The sequence below is a fragment of the Terrapene carolina genome, unplaced genomic scaffold, assembly GCF_002925995.2.
Source record: "Terrapene carolina triunguis isolate 2854851 unplaced genomic scaffold, T_m_triunguis-2.0 Scaffold194, whole genome shotgun sequence".
NCBI lineage: Eukaryota > Metazoa > Chordata > Testudines > Emydidae > Terrapene > Terrapene triunguis.
Genome location: NW_020664545.1, coordinates 6,304,322 through 6,324,728, shown reverse-complemented (window position 1 = coordinate 6,324,728; position 20,407 = coordinate 6,304,322). Strand labels below are relative to the sequence as shown.

Below are 20,407 nucleotides of genomic sequence, written 5' to 3'. Positions count from 1 at the left end.
GTGTAGGGAGGGGGCATAGGGAGTGATAGGGTGGGGGTGGCATGGCGGAGCAGCAAGGCACTGGTGGGAAGTGGGTGGCTGGTGGTACCCTTGGCCCAGGAAGTGCAGCTGGGAGAAGCTGCTACTACTGTACCTCCTTGTGCTTGAGGGGCCTAGCCCCTGGCAGCAGGGAAAAGGGGTGTTGCTGTGGGGAGGGGGTGTTTTGACATATTTTGGGGTGCAGTGGGGTAGTCGGGTGGGGTGGTGGGACAAGCTGGGAGAGAGATGGGTGTGCTGGGTGGGACAAGTTGGGAGGTTGAATGCTGGGGGTACTGGCTGTGGCCAGCTGTGGGGTTGCATGCTTGAGGGTGCCAGTTGGAATGTGGGGGTGCTGGCTGGAGCAGTCTGGGGGTTGGATGCTGGCTGGGGCAGGCTGGTGGAAGGGGTGGTAGATAGAGTTTGGGGTGCTGTCTGGGACAAGTTGGGGGGTTCGGTGCTAGGTGAGGCAAGCTGGTGGGATGCAGGAGCTGGGGGTGCTGGCTGGGACAGGATGGGGGGGAGTGTGATGTGTTGGGGGGGGTGTAAATCAGCACATTTACCTGAGAAGCTCTTTTCCTTTCCATAAAGCTGGTTGCGTTGTTCCCTCTGTTTTTTTGGGGTGGGGGATGTGCTTACTGGAATATTTCTCTTCCCCCTCCCCCCTTTCTGCAGTGGGGGCTTCTTGAGCCCATGATTATCCTGACAGAAAAGAATAAATGTTTGTTCTTCCTCCACTTTTTAATACCCACGTCTAGTTAGAGACATGTAGGATAGTAGTGTTGGAAAAAATAACCCCAACTATACATACAATATGATGGGGGGCTAATTTAGCTACAACTAATCAGGAAAAAGATCTTGGCGTCATCGTGGGTAGTTCTCTGAAGACGTCCACGCAGTGTACAGCGGCAGTCAAAAAAGCAAACAGGATGTTAGCGATCATTAAAAAGGGGATAGAGAATAAGACGGAGAATATCTTATTGCCCTTATATAAATCCATGGTACGCCCACATCTTGAATACTGCGTACAGATGTGGTCTCCTCATCTCAAAAAAGATATACTGGCATTAGAAAAGGTTCAGAGAAGGGCAACTGAAATGATTAGGGGTTTGGAACGAGTCCCATATGAGGAGAGATTAAAGAGGCTAGGACTTTTCAGCTTGGAAAAGAGACTAAGGGGGGGATATGATAGAGGTATATAAAATCATGAGTGGTGTGGAGAAAGTGAATAAGGAAAAGTTATTTACTTGTTCCCATAATATAAGAACTAGGGGCCACCAAATGAAATTAATGGGCAGCAGGTTTAAAACAAATAAAAGGAAGTCCTTCTTCACACAGCGCACAGTCAACCTGTGGAACTCCTTGCCTGAGGAGGTTGTGAAGGCTAGGGCTATAACAGGGTTTAAAAGAGAACTATATAAATTCATGGAGGTTAAGTCCATTAATGGCTATTAGCCAGGATGGGTAAGGAATGGTGTCCCTAGCCTCTGTTTGTCAGAGAGTGGAGATGGATGGCAGGAGAGAGATCACTTGATCATTGCCTGTTAGGTTCACTCCCTCTGGGACACCCGGCATTGGCCACTGTCGGTAGACAGGATACTGGGCTGGATGGACCTTTGGTTTGACCCAGTATGACCACTCTTATGTTGCCTTAAAAAAAAGTAGCCTGGAAGATCGGGGATGGGGGAGGAGGATGTTGTAAACCCACCTCCGCCCCAGTCAATTCTCCTTATAAAATTCTGTGTCGGATTTCTCCAGTGGGGTATTTCCTGGTTGAAGAGGGGCCCAGGTTCCTGTTGTTAAAGGAGGTGTTGTGGCGAAGGCCCTGCGAGCAGTGATCAGCTAGGTGAAAGGGGGGCTCAGTAGTTAGGGTGCTAGCCTGGGACTGGGGAGACCTGGGTTCCGTTCCTTGGGCCAGTCACTTAGCCTGTTTGTGCCTCAGTTTCCCATCTGTAAAATGGAGATAAGAGCCCTGCCCTCCCTCACAGGGCTGCCGTGAGGATAAACACATTAAAGATTGGGAGGCGGTCAGATATCTGGCCCTCTGCTAAGTGCCGTAGACAGCGGGTCAGTGCCAGGGCTACATGACCTTGGGCAAGTCATGTCACCTTTCTGGGCCTGCGTTCCCCAGCTGAGAGATGGGGGTAATAGGTGTCTCTCAGAGATGGGGTGCGGCTTAATTCCAGCTCCTTGGAGCAAAAGTGCTAAGGAAGGGGGCTGTTATTGCCGTCATTGCTAGGGGCCTGGAAGCAGGGGGTGACCGCCCAGTGCTGGGGCATGGGGGCAGCTGTGCTGGAGGGGAAGGGCTCGTCTGGGCATTGCTTTCCCTCCTGCCTCATTGCCAGGCGCTCTGTTCTGTGTCGTTAAAGGGCTCCTCTCACCTGCCGCAGCAGCTGAAGTTCACAACCTCCGATTCCTGTGACCGGATTAAGGACGAATTCCAGCTCCTGCAGGCTCAGTATCACAGGTGAGCCGGAGTGTCCTGCGGCTGGCCGCAGCCTGGTGGGCGGCCCGGTGTTCTCCCTCTCTTCTGCGCCCTGTCCGGCTCTCCATGCCTAAGGACCCGGCGGGAGCCAGCGGGGATGTTTTTCAATGCCCAGGCCAAAGTGCGTGTTGTCTCGGTGATGCCCCTCCTCCCAGCGAGCCGTAACGGATGCTCTCCTAATATGCTGCGTGTTGTCACTGTGACGCTCTCGATATCTAGCCAGAGATGGCGGTGATAAATGATGCTTTCGCAGGTGGGTCCCAAGGGCCTGTCGCTTGTTCTCCTCTGGTGTGAAGCTTTAAAATTAAAAAAAGGGCTCTACAGGAGGGGAAGGGTTGTTCGGAGCTGATTTGCTAGTTAGCTACGTGGTGATAGACAGTTGGAAGAACCAGAGCAGTTTCTTGCAGCCTTCCCCCCGTATACCGCTGCAGTTGCCAGGGAAATAGAACTGATCCTAGCAGGCGATCCCCGAGGAAAGAGAAAGACCCTAGCAATGTGCTTTGGAAGAGGACTTCCTTCCCAATGGCCACACTTGAAATGTAATTGAGCGCATTAGAGCCAGGACTGGCCATGGCTAAAATGGCACCGAAGTTGTGGGAAAAAAATATCGTGCAGTGTTATAACCCTTTAGATCATTAAAGCTGAATGCTTTAAATTTTTCCCTTGAGCAGCAGTGCTGTTGGTGTGTCCTTTTGCTCAGCTCTGACGATGATGGTGGACTAGCCGGTTGCACTCTGGTTGGGAGTTTCTAGTCAGTTTTGCGTTCTGGTTTCCATGCACTAGCCCGTGGTGGCAATGTTTCGGTTGCAAACGCTGCAGGGGAATGTTTAAATCTAAGAATTTCAATTTTTTCAAAGAAACGTTTCTAGTGATCTTAAGATTTGGCTTTTATTGTAACAACACCTAAAATGTGGGGCCTAAATCAACCTGATGGTATCCTCTTTAATTATCAATGCCGCCGTTAGGATCTGTCCATTTTGTGCCCTTATGGACATGACTTTTCGTGGCTGTTAGCTTGTTCATTTAGCACTGCTATGACTTTCCCACGTGCCTTGCATCCCAGTCAGGCTGCTGCTGGACAATAGGAGTGCAGGTTCGTGCCTAGAGTATCACAACAGAAGTCTGTGGTGGTCAGAAGTCGCTATTCAGAAATGGCTGATTTCCCAGAACACCTCTGCCTTTAGCAGTGCCATATGTGGTGTATGCAAGTGCCAGAAATACAGCTGCATTAGACTGGAGGTCTTTCAGTGGGAGACATTTGCGAGATCTAATCTGCTGGAAAAGAAACAGGTTCTGGGAAGGTAAAGGTAAAGCTGTTCCTTGTTTGAAATATAAAACCATGGTACATGCTTGCTGAAATTCTAGCAGTGGAAATCACCTACTTTATTAAATTTAAATTCATTAAATAATAGAAGATGCTGGTTTGGCTTTGTTTTTTGAGTGCCTGCATTAATTAGTCAGGTAATTGTTACTTTCCCATAATGCACCCAGAATCTTTCAGGAGAGTATGTGTAATACTGTCCCGACAGCCCATGTGATAATTCCTGATAGGATCTGGAAATCAGTCCATGCTTCAATCCTTCCTGACACCTGTGACTTGGCTCACCTAAGTAAGGGCTGCAGGAGTGGACCCAAGGACCAGTTGGAGAACTCGCCTTCCTTCCAGTGTTCTCTGTTTCTGCTGAAAAATAAAGGCTTGACTAATGGGTAACCGGGTGTAAGCCCTTCTCGTCACTGGGCAGTCTAATGCTGTTAGAGTATCTCTTTAATTATCTGTATTGTGGTAGCACTAGTGATGGATCAGGATCCCCTTGTGCTCAGCGCTGTACAAAGGCACAACACAAAGACAGTTGGTATCCCGAAGAGCTAACGATCTTCTTTATAACCGCTCGATTGCTGTCGTGTTTGGGGGCCTCATGGTGTTAGGTGCTGTACAAACATACAGGAAACAACTGTTCATGAGCCGAGAGTTGTAGCTCCCCAAAAACCATTGTGATCTCTAGCCAAGCTCTCTGAGCCCCTGTCTGTTTTTGATCTTTCAGCTTGAAGTTGGAATGTGACAAGCTGGCCAGCGAGAAATCAGAGATGCAACGTCACTATGTCATGGTAAGGCTCTGCTCCAGTAGGAGGTGAGGGGCGTCCCCAGTAGGATGTGGGAGGACACGGTTAAACGGAACGCTAGCCCTCAGATCTACCCAGTCCAGGACTCCCCTCCCCTCGCCCCAATCAAAGTAACTGGAACGCGGCTTCTCCACTTGGTGGGTGACCAGCAGATGTCACCGCCTTCCTGCCTCTGTTGTGTTGCCATGTGAGGGTGGGCTCCCTGGCGAGGTGGGAGGGGAGATTTAGGGCAGATGTGTTATCGAAATGGTTGAGAACCGCTAAACTAGGAATACAGAATTGACGGGCCCCAAAGAGAGGAGAAGTTAGCTGGATTTGTAAGGAAATACTCCATGTTGGATTATTATGGGGCCAGCGGAGAGTTGTGCCGGGCGCTGTACAGACAGTCCATGTCCCAGAGAGCTTACGAACGAAATAGACAAGACAAGGGAAACGCACGTGTCATGGGCTGTTTTCCAGCAGGGAGCCGAACATGGTCTCCAGGCACTCGGATACCACAGCGAGAAGGGTCATTAAAAACGGACCCAGAGGTATTTTGGGGGAGACCTGAGGGTTCTCGGGGGCAGTGTTGGCAGGGGCATCATCAGACGTGGCGGGGAGTTGCCAGTCCTGGGAAAGGGATGTCCTTGTTCTGTAAGCGACAGGCAGAAGAAGTTGGTGACAGCCGGCCCGTGGAGAAGCAGAGGTGTTATGTGCTAAGGAAGATGGAAGTGGAGTGAAATCCCAGGAGGGCTGGGAAAACCCCAGCTGACAAGCTGCTGGGAGGAAGCATGGCCGAGCAGTTCCAGCTCAGACCTGGGCATCAAGGTCCAAGGGTTTGATTCCTGGCTCTGCTACTGACCTCTCAGTGTGTCAGTAAAATGGGATGGTGCTTACCGTCCCAACCTGATAGGAAGAAGCGAGGCTTTGACTTGCTAGTGGTGGTGAAGGGCTGTGAGCGCCTTGCCTGGAAGGCAGGGGTGAGACTGTTATCCTCCGCTCGGTGTATTTGGAAAATAGCAACGCTTGAAACTGCTGTAAAATGGGGGTTTGTAATGCAAACACCAGACAACGCTGACTTGTAGCACAGCTGCTGGGCGTCAATTAGACCCCCGGCTTGCTCTCCTACAGTCATCTAGGCCAACGCAGAGTGGGTGTGAAACGCTACCACATCAGAGCGGTGGGTGCTGGAGTGAAGGTGCAAGGACAGCGGAGAGACTCAGGCAGGGACCTGGCTGTTAGATGCACGCTTTGCCATTTTAATTCGTTAGGGAAACGCTATTCTGCTGTTCTTCTCCCAGGCGTGGTCAAAACTCAGCCCTCGGTAGTGCCATCTTTGGACGGGAATTTGCCGTAGTGTATTGTTAAACATGCACCTTTAACTCCTGGCCACAGGTGGGGTGGGGCTGGAAGTGCAGCGTCTGCAGCTGAGGGTTGGGCTGATACGCTCGTCTCAAGGAGTTAATGGACAGCACTGAGAGCTTCCCATTAAGATGAACCAGAGCCAGGCAGACAGCTGCTGCACCTGCCCTGGAATGGAGAGACAAGAGGCAGGAATGAATGCAGAATTTCTTCTGGGAGGAGTTATGGATTTAAAAGCAGAAAAAAAAAGGGCAGTCCCACCCCACCCCATGTACATCCCCCTGCCTCAATCCCAGGCCTTGGTTGTTACCTGCATAGGGGAGGTGGCTGATAGAAAAATATCCATTGATTGAAATGTAGCTCTTTGACGTGAGCCATAGCTGTACAGGTGAGCGGCAGTGACAAGAAAGAGAAGGAAGCATTTTTGGGGGGGTGTTATATATAGGGGAGCTAGTGTCTTCTTTAAAATTCTTCTTTCTGGTGCGGAGAGGTGAGGGTGTCGAGAGCTGGTTTTTTGGACAGGGATGGGCACGTTTTGATTTCGTATGCCAGCCCCAGCTCCCATTGATATGCGCTTTGAACCAGAGGTGGTGGAGGAGAGGGGCTTGGGACAATGTGGAAGGATGAGATTCTTTTCAGGAGCGGGTGAGTACCAGCAATTCTCACCTGCCAATTGGTGGGGCTGAGAGGGAGAGAATTCCTGCCCTTTATTAGGTAGTGCTTGGGAGCCCCAATCTGGGACCAGAACCCCCTTGTGCCAGGTGAACAAAAAACTAGTTCCTGGCCCCCAAAAAGCTGACCACCTAAGTAAATCATTAAATTTAATCCCATGTGGCCCCTGCAGTCCGCTGTTGCCCTCTGTCCATTGTAGCCAGCAGCCCGTTAGCGGGGAGCTAACAGAAGGGTTTTATTTCTGAATTTGTTGGCTGCTGCGGCCGTGAAACTTCGAATCGCAGTTAAGGAGGGCCCCCGTTCCCTGGTCGGCTTTAAAAAGGAAGAGAAGAAACTCCTCACACGTGAACGTTGACGTTAATCGGAATGAAGCAATCGGGGGAGCCAAACGGCGAGAACACCCCAGAGATGCAGCGCTGGCCTCATTGAAACAGATGGAAGCTTTTTCCAGTGGACCCAGGATTTCATCCCAGGAGTGCAGAAAGGGATGTGAAACCCTCATGCTCCAGGGCGTAAGCCAGCCCCTAATGGGGAGATAACAGCCCCTCCTGAGCAGTTCTCCTGGAACTGCTTACTGCCGGGTTTCTTGCACCTTCTTCTGACACTATGTTCAGTGACTCGGCAAAGTGCTGGTCTGCTCCAGTCCGGCTCCTTTGCAGCTTCGTTATAAAAGCGTTGATAGTTTGTGACGCGGGTTGCGTGTGGAATCTGAGTTGTTGCTGTTTCTCTTTCCTCTCCCCCTGCAGTATTACGAGATGTCCTACGGGCTCAATATCGAAATGCACAAACAGGTGAGACCAGCTTCTCTCTCTGGGCGCTTTCCGCAGATGCTAGGACGGGGTGGGAGGAGGTTGGACTTTCTAAGAAGTTAGTTATTTTCTTCACTGAACCTCTCTGACCCGCCCCGCCCCACCTCTGCCGGCTTAATTTCATTGTGGGAGTCATCAAAAAGCCATGAAACTTCTCTAGTCCGTAAGATTTGAGCTGCTTTTGTGATGGATTCATTTCCTTCTGCTCCCCTGCACGGACGCACGCTTGCCTCGTTGCTTGCCGTTCATGGATTGGGGGTTAGAGTCCAGTTGGAGAAGGGAGGCTGGGGGAGGGGGGACACACTCAGCGCTCTGCATCTCCTGTCAGATGTTAGGCTCCAATGGAGGAGGTGGGGGACCAGAATGAGGTGGGCATCTCCGTGGGATTGGGGAGGCACAGCGGCCCACAGACGGGCAAAGATCAAAGGTAGGGGCCCTGCAGGGTGTGATGCCAGGCTGAGCGGCCTCCCCTCCGGAGAGCTGTTGGAACGCTCAGTACAACACAGAGACGTGCCTAGATCATAACCCCCCTGAAATCTTGTTTGGACTTGCTGATCTCCTCAGCAGCTGCTGCTTCCTCCCTGTCACATGTTCCGCTGAAAAGGCTGGGGAAGCAGGAAGAATCTTTTAAAGATTCTTTGAAAACAAGTAGCCTGTGATTCACGAGGGCTTGTGCTGTATGGTTTTTTTGTTTAACTGTTCCCGGGCCGTAGAAAATTCTTGTGGTCGGCTGTCGTACGGCAGCCCCAGGGACGGGCGAGGTGCTGGCGGACAGGGAGTCTCTTTGATGGGGAGAGTCTGGGAGGTTGCGGATTTTATGCGCCTCTTAAATCTCTCTTTGGGGTGGGGGATGGTAAAATTAGGTCTCTTCTGTGGGCCTCTGGGTAACTTCAAACCCCTGCTGCTGACCTGTGCCCCGGCACCAATCCAAAATAAATGTTTCTAGTTAAAGGGAAGCCCCTGCTCTGGATGGAAGATGCTGCAGAATTTGGCAGGCCCAAGTCGGGGCCATGAGGCACAGTTTCTATACTGCAGCTGTTTTCAGTGCTTTCTGGAGGCCTGATTTTCAAAAAGCCCCTAAGGAAATACCCAGCCCCTTCTGTTGTGTCACGTTGAGCACTCAAAAAATCACCAGTCCCTATTGGGCAATATAGGTCTCTATTTTTACACATGGATTCCCTCGTTCCACGGCTATTTAAATAAAACTGAAAACTGGGTTCTGACTGCACCTTGTTTCTAGTCTGAATTTGTCTAGCTTCAACTTCCAGCCATTGGACCTTGTCAGACCTCTGTCTGCTCGTGTGAAGAGCCCTCGATCTTTATCAAACGCCTCTTTCCCGTGCAAGTGCTTCGGCTGTGATCAAGTCACCCCTTAACCTTCTCTTTGATAAGTTCCTTGAGTCTGTCGCTACCAGGCATGTTTCCCAATCCTTTAATCTCTCTCCTGGCTCTTCTCTGAATCCTCTCTAGTTTTTCACGTTCAGTCCCCAACCCGCTTCGTGGCTTCTGTAAAGCCCAGTAGGTGCCTGTCTGCATCATCAACCTGGCCCCGTATCCCTCTCCCTTCAGTCGGAATCCGGCCTTTCTTTTTACATTTTTTTTTTTTTTTTTTTTTATGAACCGCTTTGCTCATCTCCCAGGAGAAGAGCGTTAAAAAAACATTTAGAGTCTCTTTAGTAAACCCCATGGGAACCAGCCAACACTGTTGTTTTATCTCATCTCGGCTATAGTTTTTTTTTCCTTTTTACCCTTCTTATTAAGAATCGGCCTTTGTCTCTCCCTGGGCCTATTGGTTGTTATTAACCAAGTCTCCCACTTGCTACCGTTCCTGGTGCAAACTCTCAAGATTTATAGAATTTAAAAAAAATAATGTGGGGAGGGGGGTGAGATGATTCCAAGGAGGCCTACAACTAATTTCATCACGGCCTCCCCCGCTTGGAAGTGAGAGCCGCAGTGAAACAAATGTCTGTCTAGATCTGAGCATCGTACATAATTCAGCACTTCCCAGCCTGGTTTCTAATAAATTTCCTTCCTATAGGCCCCTGCTTTCTTTATTAAATGCATATTTGAGTCCCTGAGAGGGAAGGGAGAATATTGAAAACTCGCTCGGTGTGATCAGCAGGATTTATTTTTGCAAGGGTCTGGAGTGGTTTTATTTTTTTTTTCTAAATGAGTCTGGGTGGCTTCTGCTGGGAGGTTGGGGCCGGGGGGGGGAGATGCTCAGGTGGATGGATATCGATCAGGGCAGATAATCTGCAGGGAATGTGCCAATCTTGTCTGACATTTTTTTTTTTTTTTTAAATTCCAGGCTGAAATTGTCAAGCGGTTAAACGGGATTTGCGCTCAAGTCTTGCCCTACCTGTCTCAAGAGGTAACCTTTTCCCCACTCCCCATCCCTTTTTACACTGTGAATCGCGAGCGGCGGGGGCTTTAAAAACACCGCTTAAAAGAGCCCGATGCTGCCAGTTGCCAAGTGCCTTCAGATCTTGAGTTCAGTGGGCATTCCGGAGCCACCCACCGAATTGGGCAGGTGGGGTCAGATATTTTCAAGCGCTCAGCCCTCCTGATGAGGCCCAGGTCGTTTCCAAAGAGCTCTACACCCGATGCACCAAATCTGGGAGATGTGATCACTTGCTTTAATGCCTCCATGGGAGCTGACTAGGGCTGTCAAGCGATTACAAAAAGTCATCGCGCAATTAAACAATAATAGAATACCATTGATTTAATTATTTTTGGATGTTTTCTACATTTTCAAACGTATTGATTCCAATTACAACACAGAATACAAAGTGTACAGTGCTCACTTGAAATTTATTTTTGATTGCAAGTATTTGCACTGTAAAAAAAAAAAAAAGGGGGTATTTTTCAGTTCCTCTAATACAGGTACTGTAGTGCAATCTCTTTATCATGAAAGTTGAACTTACAAATGTAGAACTGTGTACACAAAAAACTGCATTCAAAAATAAAACAATGTAACATTTTAGAGCCTGCAAGTCCACTCAGTCCTACTTCTTGTTCAGCCAATTGCTCAGACAAACCAGTTTGTTTACATTGCAGGAGATAATACTGCCCGCTTGTTTACAATGTCACCTGAAAGTGAGAATAGGCGTTCGCATGGCACTGTTGTAGCCGGCTTCGCAAGATATTTACATGCCAGATGTGCTAAAGATTCATATGTCCCTTCATGCTTCAACTACCATGTCAGGGGGCATGCATCCATGCAGATGACAGGTTCTGCTTGATAACGATCCAAAGCCGTGTGGACCTACGCATGTTTATTTTCATTATCTGATTCAGATGCCACCAGCAGAAGGTTGATTTTCTTTTTTGGTGGTTCGGGTTCTGTAGTTTCCACATCGGAGTGTTGCTCTTTTAAGACTTCCGAAAGCATGCTCCACATCCCGTCCCTCTCAGACTTTTGGAAGGCACTTCAGATTCTTGAACCTTGGGTCGAGTGCTGTAGCTATCTTTAGAAATCTCACATTGGTACCTTCTTTGCGTTTTGTCAAATCTGCAGTGGAAGTGTTCTTAAAACGAACATGTGCTGGGTCATCATCCGAGACTGCTATAACATGAAATATATGACAGAATGCGGGTAAAACAGAGCAGGGGACATACAATTCTCCCCCAAGGAGTTCAGTCACAAATATAATTAACACATTATTTTTTTTTTAACGAGTGTCATCAGCATGGAAGCATGTCCTCTGGAATGGTGGCCGAAGCATGAAGGGGTATACAAATGTTTAGCATATCTGGCACGTAAATACCTTGCAACGCCGGCTACAAAAGTGCCATGTGAAAGTCTGTTCTCACTTTCTGGTGACATTGTAAATAAGAAGAGGGCAGCAACATCTCCTGTAAATGTAAACAAACTGGTTTGTCTGAGCGATTGGCTGAACAAGAAGCAGGACTGAGTGGACTTGTAGGCTCTGAAGTTTTACAGTGTTTTGTTTTTGTGTGCAGTTATGTAACAAATATTTACATTTGTAAGTTGCGCTTTCACAACAGAGATTGCACTACGGTACTTGTATGAGGTGAATTGAAAAATACTATTTCTCTTATCATTTTTACAGCGTAAATATTTGTCATAAAAAATAATATACACTTTGATTTCAATTACAACACAAAATGCAATATATGAAAATGTAAAAAAACATCCAAAATATTTAATACATTTCAATGGGTATTCTGTTGTTTAACCGTGCAATTAAAACTGCGATTAATCGCGATTAATTTTTTTTTTAAGTTCATTGCATGAGTTAACTGCGATTAATCGACAGCCCTAGAGCTGCCCCTTCTGAAACTCTGGCCTGAAACATTTAAAATAGCACTTGAGTGTTCTCCTCCCTCCTGCATGTTATGGCTAAAATATCCTATCCTTTGTGGAGCAGCCGCAGACAAAGATGGTCTCTGTTCTCTCTCTGTGCGTTTCCCATGATTAGAGTCATCGCTGTTTCTGTGAACCTATGGTTGGGGCACGCTGGCAGCTAATTAGGAGGATGGAGTGTGTATTTAAAAAAAAAAAAAAAAAAAACTCCGTGTGGCTGTTCCTTAATATTTTAGCTCCTTTGCTTCATTAATTAATACACTGGCTCTCTCTCTCTCTCTCTCTCTCTCTCTCTCTTTAAGAGAGATTAATTGGAGAGGGAGGAGGGCATTGGGGGAGAATCTGACACCTCAATTTGATTTTGACTTAGCAGTCTTGGAGTGTTTACCTTTGCAGTACAAGTCTCATAAAATGTGACGGGCGGTGGAATTGTGGTCGGAATCCGCCATTGGGGTGGTACGAGGGGGGGTGGGGTACTTTGTTCTCCTTTGGGGGAGAATTTAAGGAACTTGCAGATCAGAGCTCTCGAGTAACCTAGCCACAGCTACACGTTCTCTCTCTTATCGCAGGGCTCTCACCCTGCCCCTATGCCAAGCTTGAGAAGAATCTACTTGCTGGAGATTATATTTGGAGTTTCATAGATTCTAGGACTGGAAGGGACCTCGAGAGGTCATCAAGTCCAGTCCCCTGCCCACATGGCAGGACCAAATACTTGTTTTTTTTTCCTATTGCCACCTCCGTGGGCCAATTACAATAGTACCTTTTCTGAATATAGCCGCTGCTCTTCCTGTTCTGAATTTTTCTAGCATTGGTGCCAGCCTTCCCAAGGGCTCTCTAAGCTGCCTGTCACTCAGAATTTGTGCCCAGGTCACGTTCCAGGGCAGAGAGCGTTTGATCTCTGGAGAAAATATTTGGGTGCTTAAACTAACCAGTGTTTCTTCCTTGCTGCTTTTCATGGGGGCTCTGAGGCCTCTAAGCAGCCCTTTGCTTCCGGCAGTAGCCTGGAGTCTGCTGCATGGTCCAAGTAAAGGGTAAAATTCGCTCTGGTTCTGCACAGGGACCTGTGTCCAGTTGGAGCAAATCCTGACCCCTCTTCCGTGGTGCTTTCTTGCATTGGAAATGAGATTTTTAGGGGGGGTGCATGGGGCCTCCAGGTGGCAGAGTCCAGCTGTACTGGGGATCCAGGGTGGATAAAAATCCATCCTTTCTTTAATCAAAAGAATTGTTTTTTTTATTTCAATACAATTTATTCAAAATAAATAGATTTTAAAATTAAATTTGACATTGTGACAAAAGTGTTAAGGCCTAAATTTACTCTAGTCTGTTAAAATAATTGAAATAGTATTAAGCAGCACGCATTTGCACCTGAAGTCTTAAAGTCAAACCACTGAGCTGGTAGCAGGCACCAGCGAAGTACCTTTAACCAGAGTTTGTTGAAGTGCTAACTCAGCTTTTGACTGCTTGTAGCCTCTTCTGCAGATTTGGGGGGAACATTGCCTTCAGTTCGGGGACTAGCTCGTTCAAAATTGAGAAAGCAATTGGGAATTGGAAAAAGCAGGAACGTTTGTTGAGAACATAAGAATGGTCCCAAGCTGTCAGACCAATGGTCCATAAGCCCAGGGTCCTGTCTTCTGACAGTGGCCAGTGCCAGATGCTTTAGAGGGAATGAACAGAATAGGGAAATTATCAAGTGATCCATCCCCCGTTGTCTGGCAGTCAGAGGTTTAGGAACACTCAGAGCATGGGGTTACATCCCTGTCCATTTTGGCTAATAGCCATTGATAGATCTATCCTCCAGGAACTTACCTAGTTCCTTTTTGAGCCCAGTTATTCTTTTGGCCTTCACAACATCCCCTGGCAATGAGTTCCACAGGTTGACTGTGTTGTGTGAAGAAATACTTCCTTATCTTAAATTTAAGTCTGCTGTCTAATTTCATTGGTTGCCCCTGGCTCTTGTTGTGTGAAAGTAAAGTGTTATTTATCCTTTCTCCACACCATTCATAATTTTATAGACCTCTATCATATTCCCCCTTTGTCATTTTCCAATCTATATATAAAAATGAGGTCTGAAAGGATGAGATCTGTTAGTTCTAATATCTTGAACGACACGGTGACCAGAAACAATCAGTTCAGTTCACTAACTACAGGTAATACTTCATTTGTTTAATAAATCCGTTAGTTTTAAATGCAAAACATGTTTTGATTAAACCTAATTTTTTCTCACCTATCCTGCCCATTTAATGTAGTTTTATTTAACTAATAATTTTAAAAATGTTTTTGTGCATTTTTTAATTTTGTATTTCCACCCAAGTGGAAGAGCTTGACACACCACAATTAAAAAAATAATCATCTAGTAAATAAGAAATGAGTCATTCACCATCTTCTAACATTATAGAATTGCTTAAGTAAACGTGAATAGATACAGTATATCCTCCTGGGTGGCAAAAAGAAGCACTTAATTTAGGCTAAAGGGTACATTTAGTTGCAAATCAACTTACCAACCAATGAGAATCCACCTTTCTTTAGGACAATAACTAGAAAGTACAGATGCAAAACAAGATTAAAATGGATTATTATAATCAAGGGTGCTGCTTGCTGATCTAAATCATGATTAAAATTGATGATTTTAAATCATTTTGATTTAAATCGATCTACCCTACCGAGCCATGAGCCATGTGCTGGTAGGGGAGTTTGAGGTCGGGGCGGTGGAGACAACTAAGAAGGGATAAAATAGAGGTCTATAAAATCGTGAATGGGGAAGTGTTGTTTACCCCTTCACATAACACAAGAACCAGGGCTCACCCAATGAAATGACTAGGCAGCAGGTTTAAAACAAACATAAGGAAGTACTCCTTCACACAACACAGAGTCAACCCGTGTGAAGGTCAAAAGAATAACTGGGTTCAAAAAGGAGCTAGATGAGTTCATGGAGGTTGGGTCCATCAATGCCGAGATGGTCATGGACACAACTCCATGATCTGGGTGTCCCTAAACCTCCCAACTGCCAGAAGCTGGGACTGGATGATGGGATGGGTCACTCGATAATTGCTCTATCCTGTTAGTTCCCTCTGAGGCACCTGGCACCGGCCACTGTCGGAAGAGAGGCTACTGGGCTAGAAGGACCATTGATCTGACCCAATTGGCCATTTTTATGAGTAGTCCGAGGCAACCTCTGGCACCATGTGTGGTGGGAAGGTGAGGGAGTGTAGAGCCCCATGCCCCTAACTATGCTAGACAGAAGATGTCCCCCAAGGCCATAAACAGGCCTGAAACAATACATAGGCCTTTGAGTGGGTGCTCTGCATTGGCTGTAAAACATAACCCAGGAGTCCACTGGCCTAGGCATAACTCTGTTGGAAAAGTCTGGGCTGGTGGCTGTGTTATGGAGAGGAATGCTCTGCGGTGAAGGCCCTGGACTGAGATCCAGGAGCTCATGGCTCAGTTCCTGTCTCTGCTACAGACTTCTTGGGCCTTCCCTCTCTGTGCCTTGGTTCCCCATCGGTGAAGAGGGGGTAACACCTGCCTGTTCAGCTCGTGAGCTCCTAGGGACAGAGGTTCTCTCACATCTATCATCCTAGGGCCCTGGTTTAAGCTGGGATGCGTAGGTGTCCCATAATGTCAATAATAGCCATAATCATGACTGGGTTTGTAGCTCTGTAGGGGAAGCCAATGCTAAAGCGTTCAGGCTTGGGGAAGCTTCCCATTCCTTCCGCTCCTCCGTTCCCTCCAGGGACGGCATCTGTCCTGGAGCGGAGAACCTGGAACTCTCTCACCAAGAAGCAGGAAATTTGCAGCTTCCTGACCCAGTACGAGCCTGTGCCCCGTGTGCTGTGGCAGCATTTTGCCCTTTGATTCTCTTTCCGTAGCGGGTGGCTGATCCTTGATGTCGGGTGATCCTCTGATTTTTAACTCTTTGTGTTGTGCTTATGCCATTTAACGGGGCCCTCTTTCTCCGGGGTCTGTAGGGGGCTGGACAACAGACAAGGGTTTGGTCTGTGGCTGCTGGATCTGTTTGTGTTGAGATGGGCTGGCGGGGGTAGGGGTGGAAAGTATTGCAAAATAGTGCGTCCGTTCCTTGGAAATGCAGCTGAGGTGACTGGGGATGGGGTGGGGAGCTGTTTCAGGGTGGGGGAGGGGAAGGCAGCCCACTGATCGGCAACTTCTCTCCCTGAGACCTCGCGTGAATGTTGTGATTGGGCACGTGCCAGGCTGATAACCCGAAAGCCACCTGCCATCCATGCAGCGCGGGCAGTGGCCACGTGGCCTCCCTTTGCCCCTCTACTGCTCCCGGCTTTGCCAGTCTCTCTCCCCCTTGATCTGGAGGGACTGTTCTGTCTAGGGCTGGAGGCTAGCCTGCTCTCTCTGCTCCCTGGCCATTAAGGTGCCAGTCCCACCCCTTGTCTCTGGTTTGCCCACTCTCCTGCTGTGTATCTCCCCTGGGCAGTTCGTCTGATGCTGTGGGCGGGGAGGGGTGTCGCACGAGAGAGGGCTGCTCGCTGACAGCCGTGGCACGTAGGCAGAGGACTGAACGGAGTCAGGGTCCGAGTCATCGGGGTGGGGCAGAAGGGGGGGATCTTGCCCTGCCGGTGCTGTGTGTTCTGTAGGTGAAGGCCGTCCGTCGCAAGGGCAGGCGAGCGGGCACCTTTCCCTGGGTCAGAGTTCACATGTGCAGGTACAAGTAAACCCAGAGGGGGCAGGGGCGTCCGGTAGGGAATAAGCTCAGCTCCTGCAAGCAGAATCTCTCGGCTTGCTACCCCCAGCAGTGTCCGTATGTGGGGACGGATCCTGCAGCGCACGCTCGGGGGGGACGTCTCTCCTGCCATTCATACACAGGGAGCATTGCAGGCTCAGGCCCTTCTACAATCTCCCTCCTCACCTGAGCCTCTCCTAGGACAGGAATTAACCAGATGGGGATGAGTTTAACCTGCCTGGCAGTGCAACCTGCTAGGGGAACCTAGGGGTCACTGGCCTGGGCTGGACCCAGCCATGCTGAGTAACGCCCAGCGATTTTTAAATGACTCAAAGGTTGTCTTGTTTTTCCCCCTCTCTTCTCCCTTTCCCCCCTCCTCAGCACCAACAGCAGGTCCTGGGAGCCATTGAACGAGCCAAGCAAGTGACCGCCCCAGAGCTGAATTCCATCATCCGTGTACGTGATGCGCGGTTAGGAGTGGCTGTGGGGAGGAGGGGAGGAGCAGGGGGGAGGGGGAGGGCAGCGTGAACGCCAGGCTCAGATCCCTTTGGCTAAACGCGGTGCAGGAACCAAGTGACACCCGCCTGAATTCTTTAAAGCAGACAGGCCTTGGCATGCCACAGGGTGTGGCCAGAGTGGAGAAGGTTTTAGCTCTTCTACAGGGGGACCGGTGGGGCTCTGAGCTCCATCCCCTTGGTCTTTGCCCCCCTCCCCATCCAAACCAACGCAGGGTCTTTGCACACCCTTGTTGCCAGCAGCATGGCCCCCAAGCCCTGCTCACCAAATCATACACAGACCCCACGCACACATGTGCCCTCGGCAGTGCATTTGACCTCCGCTGAAGCGTGCTGGCTGCAGCTCTGCCCTGGCCAGGCTGGGTTGTATGAGTGGCCTCAGGCTGGCATGGCCCGGCCAGCGCATGTAATAACAGGGGCTGATAAGAGACCGACCTGGGCTGCGTTGGGCCAGGCCGTGTTCTACGCTGCCTCAGCCATCAGCAGCCGAGCTGTGTGCACCGGGGATGGGAGCGTCTGGACAGGGCTGTGGATGTCCGTCTGGCTTGGCTCCAGGACACACAGCACAGGAACAGGGCTAGAGCCTGGCTGCCGCCCAGCGGCCTTGCTCCCGCACAGGGTCAAAGCATGAGGCAGGGCTAACGCGGCGGCAGGTTTGGCTCCACGCACCCACAGGGCCTGGAACACGGCAGCGCCTAAAGCTGTAGCCTGGTCTGGACGTGGCTCAGGCATGAGTGTAACTCTTGAGGAGTGGCGGGGAGTGACAGGTCCCCCTCTGTGCCTGATCCGCGGAGGGGCGCGAGTCGGTTACAGGGCCCTACAGAGCTGGAGCAGCCTACGCTTTTAGTTCTGGAGGTCGCGGGTTCCATCCCAGCTGTTGGCCAAGATGGCACTTTGATTGGTCCTGCTTTGAGCAGGGGGTGGGACTAGATACCTCCTGAGGTCCCTTCCAGCCCTGAGATTCTATGCTGAAGGTTATCCAGAGGCAGCGGCTTCCCCAGGGGAGAGGGGCCCTTAGTGGGAGTGGGGGCCGCACGCTTTCCAAACGACACATGACCCTCTCCCGTTGTCTGTCTGTCCATCATTCTCTACAGCAGCAGCTTCAAGCTCACCAGCTCTCGCAGCTCCAGGCTCTGGCTCTTCCCCTGACTCCACTGCCCGTGGGCCTCCAGCCCCCTTCCCTCCCGGCTGTCAGCGCCGGCACCGGGCTCCTCTCGCTGTCCGCCCTGGGCTCCCAAGCTCACCTCTCCAAGGAGGACAAGAACGGGCACGACGGGGACACCCACCAAGATGACGACGGGGAGAAGTCGGATTAAAGTGAGGGGTTGGGGGGTGGGGGGGAAGAGGTGTTCAGTAAAAGATGCAGTATCACTCTAGTCAACGCTCCGCAGAACTGCAGTAGTCTGTACGGTGGCAGCCCGCCAGGCACACAACCCGTGCGGTGCGTGCCCCCCCTCCCCCCAATGCCCATGATGGGGGGGTGGGGGGGGAATCTGAGCATCCATCTCCCTTGAGAACGGAATAGAAACGCGGCAGCAATAAACGCCACCGCTACGAACACAGGGCTGTTAAATTCCACTCTCCGCCAGCCCCCAGCTCCCTCGCCGGCCTGGGCTCGCTCAGTCACTCCCGCACCGAGCGCTGCTGTCACCAGCTCTTGGCCCGCAGTACGTTGATCTGACCCCGTGCTGGGCAGATGGGCCCAGCCGTGTCCAGACTCCATGTACTGCATGCAAGCGCAGTGGCACCATTCCCCCTCTCCCCGGCCCCGGTGCGTATTTAAAGATACAAACCCGTTCTCCAGCCCCGTTGTCCCTGCCCCTCCATGCCCCGACCTCTGTAGGTTTCGATTGCGTCTCACTGGTTCGGGCCCTGTTCTGTCTCTGCACCCCCACCTGCACTAGTGCCAGTTCTGCACCTTGCTGTCCTGCATGTATCCCTGTTTAACCAGTCCTGGGAGCACAATACTAGTCCAGTGCCCTCAGGTGCCAGGTGTGTCTCTTTGCGCTGCTTCTCCACTTCTAGCTGGAGTTCCCCCGCCCGCTGGCCCTCCTCAGCAGTGGACCTGGCTGTCTAAGATGGTGGGAGGAAGGGAGGAGTGGGTGGTGGGGGGAGAAATCAGACCAGCTTAGAACCTCCCTCTGCTTCCCTGCCCCCCACCATTTGGAAAAGGATACTGCAGCTTTCTCTGTTTCTATTTCAGTGCGCTAGCGTGTCTTTCTTTAAAAAAAAAAAAACAAAAAAACAAAATGGAATTTAAAAAAAAAAAAAAAAAAAGAATCTCGTGTTTGTATATAGTCCTTTAGAGAGAAATCTTGTTTGGCTTTTTGTGTTTAATCACTCAACCTATACTAAGAGGAACTGAAAATGCTGTATTGAGGATGTTACTAGCTGTGCCTTTCAAATAAAGAAATAAGAAGGTTGGTTAAAACCGCGAATCAGCTGCTGTTCTTTGGGCCCTTGGTAAATAAAAGGGGAGAGGGAGGGTTCTGTTCTTCCCCCGTCGGGCAGACACAAAGGACCTGGGTTCTGTACCTGACTGGTTGTGTGGCCGTGAACGGCCCTGTTCTGTGCCTCAGTTTCCCCATCTGTAAAAGGGGGGTGGGCCTTCATATTGTGACTGACACAACTGAGATCACTGCCCTGCTGTGTATGTACAGCGCCCAGCACCTAGTGAGAGGCGGGGTCTGTCCCAACAGGCTTAGACTTATAGACAAGAGAGGGAGGATGGGAGAGGGAAACAAGGCACAGAGAGAGGAGACGACTCACCCCACAGGTCAGCACCCTGGACTGCTCAGCGCTGTATTCGCTGGTCGGTGCTGCCTTTGCCAGGTGCTCGGAGTGGTGGGCGAAGAACACTCCGAAGGCCCCGATCCTGCGCACCCTGATGCTATGTGACAGCGCTGCAGTCTGTGAGCGCTCGGTGTCACGTGAGTGGACACTCCGGCGGCCATAGGAATCAGGTGCACTTTGAGCATGGGGAAGGGTTTTCCCCCAGAGGCCATCTGCTCCAGTACCCTGCCCTCAACAGGGGCTTCTGCTGGGAGTCTCTGAGGCTGGGAAGCCCTGCCCCAATTCTGCACCTGGCTACGTGTGCTCTTCCTGATCCCCCAAACCAGGGCTACAGCTGAAGTTGGCCTTCCAGTGGCAGTGAGATTTCCTTGTCTCTCGGAGAAGAGTCTCTGTGCGGTTGGGGTTTTCAGAGGCGGGTAGGGAGCCTGAATCACCTTCAGTCAGGTGGTTGTCACAGGAGTTAAATCTCACCGTCTGTGCACGTGAAACCGAGCAAAGGGTTGATTGCGGTGCTTAGACTAACAGGCTGTGCAAGGATTTGCTGTCTGGGCCCCAGCACCTTTCACGTGCTGGCACGCGCGGTTCGGCCAGGAACCGCGCTGGGCCCTCTCTGCTCTCCCTGCTTCAGGAAAACCTCCC

At 50.2% G+C, this 20,407-nt stretch overlaps 1 protein-coding gene across 2 annotated transcripts in view; it reads left to right on the top strand.

Annotated features, from left to right (window-relative positions):
* The window catches only part of TLE5 (TLE family member 5, transcriptional modulator), a 20,220-nt gene extending 814 nt beyond the window's left edge, over positions 1–19,406 (top strand). Inside the window, exons 2-7 of one of the 2 annotated variants that reach the window (XM_026654952.2) lie at positions 2,385–2,482; positions 4,543–4,606; positions 7,381–7,425; positions 9,752–9,814; positions 16,842–16,916; positions 18,073–19,406. In XM_026654952.2, coding sequence (XP_026510737.1) covers positions 2,385–2,482; positions 4,543–4,606; positions 7,381–7,425; positions 9,752–9,814; positions 16,842–16,916; positions 18,073–18,291 — 564 coding nt within the window. In that variant the 3' untranslated portion in view covers positions 18,292–19,406. Of the gene's footprint in view, positions 1–2,384; positions 2,483–4,542; positions 4,607–7,380; positions 7,426–9,751; positions 9,815–16,841; positions 16,917–18,069 lie in introns of both variants that reach the window. The other variant, XM_026654951.2, reaches the window with a different exon arrangement.
* Positions 19,407–20,407: the final 1,001 nt, after the last annotated feature.